General features: G+C 43.0%; 1 protein-coding gene across 1 annotated transcript in view; it reads left to right on the plus strand.

The window, feature by feature from the left end:
* SUSD1 (sushi domain containing 1) overlaps nucleotides 1-9,837 on the plus strand; it is a 121,267-nt gene extending 111,430 nt beyond the window's left edge. The window contains exons 13-15 of the mRNA XM_007936768.2: nucleotides 395-491; nucleotides 4,684-4,942; nucleotides 9,781-9,837. Of these exons, the coding sequence (XP_007934959.2) occupies nucleotides 395-491; nucleotides 4,684-4,942; nucleotides 9,781-9,837 (413 nt within the window). The remainder of the gene's footprint in view (nucleotides 1-394; nucleotides 492-4,683; nucleotides 4,943-9,780) is intronic.
* The last annotated feature ends 1,437 nt before the right edge of the window (nucleotides 9,838-11,274 follow it).

Here is an 11,274-nt window from a genome sequence, read left to right on the forward strand (position 1 = left end):
CATCCAGTTCATGTGGGTGGTACCCAGTACATCTTAGCTGTTTTACCCCTAAGACAGAACTCCAGTTGGGTCATTTACGTTGTGAATCTAAGTACCAGTTAGGTGCTAGAATGCTAGGATAAGCCAGTTAGTGTATCTTTCCAACAGAAGAGCTTACATGGATTTCTGGGGAGGGCAAAATGAGAACAAAGAGAGCTCTGTGATTATAAAGGATGTGAAAGTCTGATATGCTGGTTTTCCCCACCTGCCGAGCAAACCATCATGCCCACAAGCATCTATCCTGTGTCAGTGATGGGGCACATCACATCCATGCTTTCCTGTTTAGGGCCCCCATGTGACCCCTTTGTCTGTGCTCTCACTTGATCTGACCTTTTCCTTTTCAACGTGTTTTCAGAGCCTCCCCTTCCAGAAGTAGAATTTTCCACGGTGTACGGAAGGCCTTTACCACGTCTGAAACTAAGGAAAGTGAAGGAGAAAAATGGACCTATCAGGTCAGTAGCTGTCCTTTGCCCGGTGATGCTCATAGAGTGGTTTGGAACTTTGGTGTGGGTGAGGAAGAGACTTCTGTGTGAGTTGCTTCATTCAAGTAATTACCATGCAGTCAGTTCTGACTCATGGAGACCCCATGAGTTTCAGAGCAGAGCTGGGCTCTGGAGAGTTTTCAGGGGCTGATCTTTTGGCAGTAGATTGCCAGGCCTTTCTTCCAAAGCACCTCTAGGTGGATTCAAACCTCCAACCTTGCAATTAGCTGAGTTAACATTTGTGCCACCCAGGGACTCAAGGTAGTCAAGGCCTCTTGTTTTGTATGCTTGGGCACAGACTGGGCTTCTAATCCCAACCAGCACCCTTCCAAGTGAATAGAGAGACTTCTGCATGGCCAGAGACAAACATTCAGGTGATGTAGCTCAAGAAATTAATATAATAGAATATTATTCAGCCATGAAAAAGAATGAAGTTCTGACACATGCTACAGCACAGATGAACCTTGAAAACATTGTCCTGAGTGAAATAAATCAGACACAAAAGTACTTATATTGTATGATTGCACTTATAAGAAATACCTGTAATGGGCAAGTACATAGAAACCAAGTTTATTAGTAGTTACCAGGGACAGGTGGGAGTGCCAAAGAGGTGTTATTTCTTAAGGAATACTGAATTTATGCTCATTGCCATTGAGAAGAGTCCAACACATAGCTATCCTCACTGGGTTTCCAAGGCTAGATTGCCTCATATTCCCCCCATGGAGCACCTGGTGGGTTTGAACAGCTGACCTTCTGGTTAGCAGCCAAATGCTTTACTCACGACACCACCAAAGCTCCTTGAATTTATGTTAAGGGAGATGAAAAGATTTGGAAGTGCATAGTGGTAATGCCTGTACAACATGGTGAGTATACTCGGTGTCACTAAATTGTACACATAGAAATAAAATGGCAAATGTATTGTTATGTGTATTTTACCACAATAACATTTAAAGAAAAAAATCAAGGTGAAATAAAGACATTTCTTAGACCAAAGAAAAGAAAAGAAATTAAACCCATGTATTTTGTCATTGGACAAGTATTGCTTGTGTGTCTATGACATGCCAGGCATTGTCCTTGGCATGCATAGCTTAAAGTAAGTCCTTTAGTGGGATCTGTGATGGTGGGTCAGGAGTATACTTTCACTTACAAACGACAGAACATGTGATCCTTTATTTAAGCCTAATCTTGGGATGGGTGCAGTGGTTTCTGAAGGGGCATTGGGACAATTCTATTTATCCATTCATATACAAATTATAGACAAGACACTGTAGTTAATGACTGCTTCTGGACTCCAGATGGGATTAGGATGAAATTAACTTACCTCCAATGGAGGAATACATTGTGGTCAATTAAGTATTTTGTTCACAAAGGTCATGGTAGGATTGTTGTTGTTGTTGTTGTTTGCCATCGAGTCGGCCCCGACTCATAGCGACCCCTCCTTGGGTTTCCGAGGCAGTATCACTACGGAAGTAGGAATGCCCAAATGATTTCCCTTTTTAGAGAGGAAGATTGAGGTCTGCTGTGAGAGGTGAGCACCTTTGTTCTTGGGAACAGAGCGAGTAGGTGGCAATCTCTTGCTTTAACCTACAATATGTCTCTCTCGGCCTTTCAGTCTAATGACCCTTGCAATCAAGGTAAAAATATGAGATATTATGAAAATATAAATAAGGAAGTCTGGGGACATTATGTGTGTGCCCATTGAAAATGAAATTTAGGCTTATTCTGCTTTTACATGAGTTTAAGTTGAGCAAATGCCCAGGATAGACGTTGAATAGACTGCTACATTTCTTGAGTCCTGACAGGTTACTGGAAGGCATTGTAATTCTGTTGCTATAAGGAGAACAGAAGTTATATCATTACTGCTTGAGAAAATGTGCAAGAGCGAATGTGATACTTAAGCCAAATGATTACGTAAAGCAAAAAGAAAAGCCAAATGACAGTTTACTCCTGTGGCTATGTGCCTGCCAGTGCCTCCAAAACAGGAAGTGGAGACCTGTGAGTCATATAAGGAAGGGTGGTGGTGAGCAAGAGGGGAGAAGGCTTTCCAGAACAGTCATGTTCCAAATAGCCACAACTGCTTCCCTCATGACATCAGGGCTCATTACCAGCAGGTGAGGGGAGTGGTTGTGTGGTCCTGATGACCTAGTTTGAGCTTGGGGTAGCAGCTGTGCTGGTGCGTGGGACAGGCTGGGGTCTGCTGTGTGCACTGTTCTGCTGCAGAGACGAGAGCAGTGGATGGAGGCCCGTGGTAGAGCAGAGGCCCTGGGCCCAAGGCCCCCTTCCTGAGCTTGCTGATCTCAGGCAGATGTTGTCGCCTACAGTTGGGCCTCCTTTCTGCTTCTTCTGCACTTGCCAGATTATAGGAATTACCTGGGCTTTATCAGCAGGACAAATGCCAGGTCTCTACTTCTGCAAATTTCAATTTGTTAGGGCTGGGATGGGGTCTGGGGATTTGTGGAATTCACAAGCAACTCAGGTGATTATGATCAGACTACTTGGGGTGACTGCTTTATGTCCCATGAATGGTGCCCCTAGTGGACAATGTATGGAGCCAAATGAGTTGGAGAGAGCCTTGCCCACCACCACCCAGCACGGAGAGATGACAAGGAGCTGCTGCAACATTCACTTTCTTGCCTATGGCCATGATTCATGAGGGTGTCTTCAACTTTCCAGGAAGTTTGCTGTCGCAGGTGTTCCCTTGCAGGCACTGGGTGCTTAGAAAACATTTGCTGTTGTTGCTGGTGACTGCTCATTGCTCCGCAGGCTTTACTTTGTCCTGTTTGTAGAAGACCTTTTGTTGAAAGTCAACTCAAATTCTGTGGAAATCAGGGCCTCCAGAACACCTGGGAGACCTGTGCATTTCCTACTGGAATCCTGGATGGGTGGGAGCCTGACAGGTGGAGACTTTCCAAAACCCAACACCCGCTAGTGGTGTGGGCTTCCTGCTGGTTAACCTAGTGATTCATGAGCTGTTAGGAAGCAGAAGATGAAGCATTAGAAATGTGAAGAAGGAAGTGCAAGTTTACTGGCAAAATAGAATTGTGTGACCTATTGACTTCTGAAAATTACCCTAATCATATTTGATGCTGATTCATAACTTTTCCTCTTCACTGAAATTTCAACTGAAAAAACATTACTGGAGGGCCTATAGTAGCCAAAGAATGGTGCAAGGATTTGCAAGGATAGGAGAATAAATCATTCAAGACCCTGCTATCAGTCTGGTAGTGAAAGCAGACATTCATTTACTGTGCTAGTGGCAGGAGATAAGGACTGAACAGATGCGAAGAGAAAGGAAGGCATGATTTATTCTCATTGCATTTTAACTTCTCATTTTCTTTCAGTGACGTGTTTCTAGTTGGTGAGATAAGTCTCAATAAAACACATGACAAGGTGACACCTGACTGCTAGGATGTTTCCATTTCCACATCTAGGGACGAGTTGCATGGTGTATATAGGACACAAAGAGCCTTGCTGGCTCTTGCAGGGTATTGTCAAGCCAGGCTAAGGTGTGGTGACTTTACACTCCTTGTTTCTCTTTTCATGTAACTTTGGTACCAGCTTGTGAACTGTAGGAAATATCCATCAATTGAGAGTTTTTTAGGAGGCCTATGTAGTGGTGTAGGCTCCTGATCCTTAACCTAGTGATTCTTGTGTTGTTAGGCAGCGGGAGATGGGGCATTAGGAATGTAAAGCAGGAAGTGCAAGTTTATATGTGTTTGAAAGCAGCTTTTTTGCAAACTTAAGACATTAGCTCTTGTAGGCAGTCAGCCTTCATGTGACTACTAAAGCCTTTCCACGCTGGGCTTTATCTGACCACGTGAAAACCACTGATTAGATCAACTTCATGACACATAGACACAGGGCAGTCACACGTGCAACTGCTTCTAGTCGAAGAGGATGCACTTGGCATCCATCTGCAGCTTGAACTTGCAGAGGTCCCTCATGCAATGTCAGCTGGTGTTAACACTGTAGGTAAGAAGTAAAGAATCCCTTGACTGTTGCAGTTGTCAGACTGGGCAGAGACTTTTTCTTATTTCGTGTTGTGTCCCCAGTGCCTAGAAAAGTGCTTATCTCATTAAAGTTACTCAGTAAATATGAAACAATGAATGAATCCTTCCAGATAAGTGATCGACAGGCACTTTCTTTTTCTTTTTCCTTCTAGTTCATATCAGGTGCTGGTGCTTCCCCTGGCTCTCCAAAGCACATTTTCCTGTGATTCTGAAGGGGCTCCCTCATTCTTTAGCAATGCCACTGGTGCTGATGGATATGTGACTGCAGAACTCTTGGCCAAAGATGTTCCAGATGATGCTATGGAGATGTCTATTGGAGACAGGCTATACTATGGAAAATATTATAATGCACCCTTGAAAACAGGGAATGATTACTGCATTATATTACGAATCACAAGTGAATGGAATAAGGTATGTATCTTTAAAAGCCCTTGTGAACTCTGTATTTTCTTCTTCACATGAAATTTAAATGTTTGAACATTGCTTCCCCATTTTTTTGAGATTGGACATTATATATAATAACCATAAAATATAATTATTACTCTTACACTGACTATTTTGCCTTTATAAAGAATGATCAGGAGAAATGTTTAATGTTGGTAGATACTCTGAACTTCCTAGGGGATCTTTGTTGGATCTGTGCTTGGACTGACCTGGTTTTGGCTTTTCCTCATAAGCTTCACAGAATGCCCTTGTTCCAGGGCACCACTGAAGCCTGCCTTGGAGAGGAACCCCTAGAACTGTCTGTCAACTTCCTTGTACTCCTGCCAGGCAGGAAGCAAGAGGGAGGGGCAGACAAAACACAACACTGCCCTACTTTCTGTTTATATTGCATCCTTGACTACAACATAGGCCATACTCTCCTCTACCCTGGCTTAAGAAGGCCTATGGTTCTTCCAGCAGTAGTTCTTTCATGAGACATATAACTAAATATTCATTAGATAATGAGCAAATATTAGCTGGATAAGCAGAATTGTAAGAACTGGATCAGTCAGCCAGGGGTGGAAGATCTTTTGGAAGAACCCATGTGATGGTTGCATTAGGAGAACCCTAAATTCAATGTAAATTCATGTGGGTTGATAATTGTCATTATGTTGTTAGGTGCCATCAAGTCAACTCTGACTCAGCAACCCTATGCACAATAGAACAAAACTCTACCCAGTCCTGCGCCATCCTCACAATCCTTGCTGTATTTGAGCCCATCATGGCAGCCACTGTGTCAGTCCATCTCATTGAGGGTCGTCCCCTTTTTGGTTGACCCTCTACTTTACCAAACATGACATCCTTCTCCAGGGACTGTCCCTTCTGACAACATGACCAAAGTAGATGATATAAAGTCTGGCCATTCTCACTTCAAGGAGCATTCTGGCTGCACTTCTTCCAGGACAGATTTGTTCATTCTTCTGGCAGCCCAGGGTGTTTTTAGTATTCTTCTCTAACACTGTAATTGAAAAGCATCTACTCTTCTTTAGTCTTCCTTTTTCATTGAAGAATATGAGGCAACTGAAAATACCATAGCTTGGGTTAGGTACACCTTAGTCTTCAAAGTGACATCTTTGCTCTTCAACACAAAAAAAGAGGTCTTTTGCAGCAGATCTGCCTAATGTAATACACTGTTTAATTTCTTGACTGCTGCTTCCATGGGTGTTGATTGTTGATTCAAGTGGAGGAAATCCCTGACAACTTCAATTTTTTCTCCATTTATCATGATGCTGCTTATTGGTCCAGTTGTAAAGATTTTTCTTTTCTTTATGTTGGGATGTAATCCATACTGATGACTGTAGTCTTTGATCTTCATCAGTAAGTGCTTCAAGTCATTTTCACTTTCATCAAGGAAGGTTGTGCTATCTGCATATTTCAGGTTGTTAACGAGTCTTCCTGTAATCCTGATGCCACGTTCTTCACATAGTCCAGCTTCTCAGGTTATTTGCTCAGCATACAGATTGAATAAGTATGGTGAAAGGAGACAACCCTGATGCCTTCCCTTCCTGATTTTAAACGATGCATCATCCTCTTGCTCTGTTTGAAGGACAGCCTCTTGGTCTATATACAGGTTCCTCATGAGCACAAATAAGTGTTCTGGAATTCCCATTCTTCTCAGTGTAATCCATAATTTGTTATGATCCACACAGTTAGATGCCTTTGCATAGTCAGCAAAATATAGGTCAACATCTTTCTGGTATTTGTTGCTTTCAGCCAAGGTCCATCTGACATCAGCAATGATGTCCCTTGTTCTATGGATACACGGAATAAGGGATGGGTTGATAATGGACACTATTTATATTAATACAAACATCTCTTGACTAGTGAATTTAAGGAAAATGCACTACACCGCCAGAGCTCCCATCTTAAATATAAGGTTAATCATTTATTTAAAAATGAGATACTGTGGACTCAAGTCTAATGTGCCATTGTCATGCTTGATATAAAACCAATGGTTACTTTTAAGAATGTGCCTAAGTAGCAAAAGAGGTCATGTTTTGTGACAATAATGTAGGGATTAAGCACTAGAAAGTGAAAGCCTAGAATATATTGCTCTGAACTTGTTCAAAAGGTTTCACAACTTAGAGAAGGCCTTCTTGCTATAAAATTACCTGGAGATCTGGACCTGGAATTTTTTGCTGTAGACCTAGTGGCATAGTGCCTAAGACATTTAACTGCTAACTGGAAGGCTGGCAGTTCAAACTTAACAGCCACTCCTTGGAAGGAAGAGTAGGCAATCTACTCCCATAGAGATACTGCCTCAGAAACTCAAGGAGGGGTCACTATGAGTTGAAACCGACTTGATGGCAGTGAGGTTCTTTTCTGTTTTTCTTTTACACTGACTGTACAATGTGACTACAATTTAGAGATTGCTCAGAGATCTGCTGTCTCAAATTAAGACTTTCATCTGGGAGAGAATGATGTCGAAGCTTAGGACAACAAATCTAGTTTATAGGTAATTTCCTGTGATGTCATTTGTAGTAAAGTTGTATGTCAACTTGGCTGGGCCTGGTTAAGTGGCTGGGCAGCTGGATGTAGTATTCCCCATGATGAGACTGGCAATCAACTCCATGGTGGGACCTACCACAAGCAGCTGAGTAGCTGCTTTAGAGATGTGGTCTGCTTCCCATATATAAGAAACTGTTTTGGAAATGGTCTCTAGCTTATGGCACGCTTGAACCCTGCAGGTAGCCGAGTCATTGTTCAGCAGCCTGCCATGCTCTGCAGAGCTTGGGACTTTTAACAGACTTGAATTAATGGCCTATCATGTGGTTTGGTAACATCGGGACTGTGCCTTTTTACTTGTCAACCTTGGGCTTCTCAGCCTCAGCAGCCAGCAGCTGTCTGGGTGAAGAAAAGCCTCTAGCTTCAGTGGGCCAGGAGCAGGAGGCAGAGCTGAAGTTCAAGGTTGAGGTGCTTTCACCCAGCCCCTAGAGCCTGGCATTTTGAACTTGGACTTAAAGCCTCCAAACTGTGAGAGAATAAACTCCTGTCTGTTTAAGCCATCCCATTGGTGGTATACCCTTGTCAGAGTGGCACTAGGGAACCAGAACAGACTTCATATTTGAATTTCAATTATTTCCCCTGTGGATTTATTTACTTATGTTAATGCTACAGTTGCATGAAAATCAGTAGTGGTTTATTGCTAATTGCTGCTGTTTCTAAGCATTTCTATTTAAAATGGATCCTATAAAAACTGTGTCTCAAAGCTGGCTGGAAAGGAATAGCACAGTTGGAAGAGTCGCAAGTGATTAATTTACCAGAAGAGTTCTCTCTTGTCTCACCTTATGCTCTGTCCATTGTTAGGACAGAGATCTTGAAGTGATGATGACTCAGGCAGTAGGTAACATGACACAAGTTTTCCATCTGGAAAACCAAAAAGGGACAGGGAAATAATCCCATAGATTTCCCCTCATTGCTTGTCCCTGGGACCTCAAGACTTGCTCCGACTGCCCAGATATTCTTCCTATCGGCCTTCAAACAACTCCACTTGACATGAGCTGCTCAGCTAGAAGTGGCTATAAACTGGGTTTTCTCTGGGGGTAGACTTTTGCTGTGAGGTTCTGGGATTCTGAGTTGTAATGTCTTGAGTGGAAATGCCCTCTGCCCTTTGGAACCACAGGCATGAATAGGTACTTGGTTTCTAGTAGGAGCCACTGTCAATTCTACCAGCTATTTTGGCTCAGTCACTCTCCCTCATTCAGCCCCATGGAGTTTTCTTTTGCAGTCACTTACAGTCTTCTCTTGGAAGATCCTGGCCGCTGCTCTGGTTTGCACCCCTTTTCCCTGTTTCAGTACCTCTTAAATAGCCTTCCTTCAAACTCAGCAATCATAACACCAACCCAGAGCTCAATTTCCCCAAATCCATTTCTGATTATTTTACAATTCCTCCTATAAAATTAAACATTTGATGCCTGGTGGCACAGTGGTTAAGCACTTGGGTGCTAAGTGAAAGATCAGCAGTTCGAACCTACTGGTTGCTCTGTGGGAAAGATGAGGCAGTCTGCGTCTATAAAAATTTCAGCCTTGGAAACCCTATGGGGCAGTTCTGCTCTGTTCCATAAGGTTGTTGTGAGTCAGAATTGACTTGATGGCAATGGATAGTTAGCTTCCTCTGGGAAATGTCTTACTGAGCCTTACCATACACAATAACCTACCATTTCCTAACAGAGAAATACTCACATGATACTGGTGAGGACAGAGATGAAGTGTTTTATTCCAGTAAGTCTGAGGGTCTTCTTTACCATGGATGAGATTTCATACATATTCCATTTGCTTTCTGTTTGGTGTTTGGTTACACTTGGGGTGACTGAGGTTGCCATGGATATGTCATCCAGATCAGTGAGGTATTATTACATGCCAGGAGTTCATATAAGCTTGCTTATAACATGCTGAACCTGCTTCTTGCTGAACCTGTGTGTGACCTCAGAGCCCTTTTAAACATAGTTATCCAGGAAGTCAATGCTCAGAAATGTCAAAGGAAATGAAACTTGTTGCTGTTCCTGTTTCTTGCTCACAGTATGTGCTTCTGAGATACTGGAAAGCTATAGGACGTGATCCTTAGGGTGGCTGTTCTGTTGCTGCTGTCCATGCCAATCACTTGAACACTTTGTATGAATCATAAGATGTTAGCACCACATGGGACCTTAATAATCATCTAGTTCACATTAAAGAAAAAAGAGTTGGAATTCAGGGGGCTAAAGTGTGTATTTAAACTAACACCACATTCTGCCTAGTTAAATGTGCTGGTATGTTTTTCTTTATAGGTGAGAAGATACTCCTGTGCAGTTTGGGCTGAGGTGAAAGGTAAAACCATTTTCTAAGAATGCTATCCTTACTTCTCCCCTGTTCGATCTGTGGCATTGAGCTTATGCTAATGAGATCTCTTTTCAAAAGGTCACAAGTGACAGAAACTCAACTCATACTATCTTAAGCAAAAAGCAGTAGCTGGAAAGGATGGGGTAGTTGTGGTGGGAGTAGAGATTGTGGAATCAGAAAAAGCTGTACCAGCAGGTCTCCAGGAACTGGAACTTGAGACTCACCACCGTGAGTGGGGCTCCATCTTTCCATCTGTCTCGTCTCTGCATTTCTCAGTGTGAGTTGGCCTCCCTTTTTTCTACTGCAGGCCATATGGTGGGGAGAGGCGGGCACCAGCTGCCCCAATTTAGCAACTCCAGTGGTGTCTGAGTTATCTAGTGTTGCTAGAGCAGAAACACCACAAATAGATGGCTCTAACAAACAGAAGTCAATTTTCTCACGGTTTAAGACGCTGAAAGTCTGAATTCAGGGTGCCGGCTCTGGGGAAAGGCTTTCTCTCCGTTGACTCTGGAGAAAGGTCCTTGTCTCTTTTAACTTCTGCTCCTGGCAGTCTTCATGTGGCTTGGCATCTCTCTTCCCCCATCTCTGTATCCTCTCTTATTGTTTAATCTCTTTTATATCTCTAGATATACCCTACATTAGTCCAGTCTCATTAATGTAACAACCCATTCCCAAATGTATCACTACTTCTTGCTGAACAGATATAGGGGTTAAGATTTACAACAGATATATTTGGGAGGCATAATTGAGTCCATAACATTCCACCCTCTGCAGCCCCCCCCCAAATTCATGTCCTTCCCACATGCAAACACATTCACCCCATCACCTCATCCCAAAATTCTTAAATTAATTCCAAGGTTAAAATCTCATCTTCTAAATCATCTAAATCAAATATGGGTGAGACATTAGGTATATTCCATCCTGGGGCAAAATTTCCTCTTCATCTGTGAACCTGTGAAATCTAGAATACAAGTTATTTGTTTCCAAAGAACAATGGTGGAAGAGACACAAGATAAACATTTCTATTGTTGTTGTTGTTATGTGCCGTCGAGTCGGTGATTACAAATGGTAAAAATTGGAGAGAAAGAAGGTAACAGGTACAAAGCAAGTCCAAAACCCAGCAGAACAATTTGTATTAGCTCTCAAATCTTGAAAATAATCCTCTGTTCTCTAAGACCATCTGGGGAGTGGCTCTGTCTTCAAGACTGTGTGTTGGCCACAATCTCTGGATTTTGGGTGGAGGCCTCTCAGCCCTGGCTTCAGCTCCACTTTCCCAGCCCACTGTAATGGGAATTCTGCTCCTTCAGCTTTGGGGCTGTCCCATTCTCTTAGTCCATCTGAGTGGTGAGCCTACTCCTTTGGCCCCAGCAATCCCCGTTCTTCTGCGCCTTGGGCGTGGCAGCCCTGACCCCTCAGCTTCAGGCAGTGACCCTATCACTGGC

The sequence above is a fragment of the Orycteropus afer genome, unplaced genomic scaffold (genome assembly GCF_000298275.1).
Source record: "Orycteropus afer afer isolate SDZICR_OR568_19922 unplaced genomic scaffold, OryAfe1.0 scaffold00037, whole genome shotgun sequence".
Classification (NCBI taxonomy): domain Eukaryota; kingdom Metazoa; phylum Chordata; class Mammalia; order Tubulidentata; family Orycteropodidae; genus Orycteropus; species Orycteropus afer.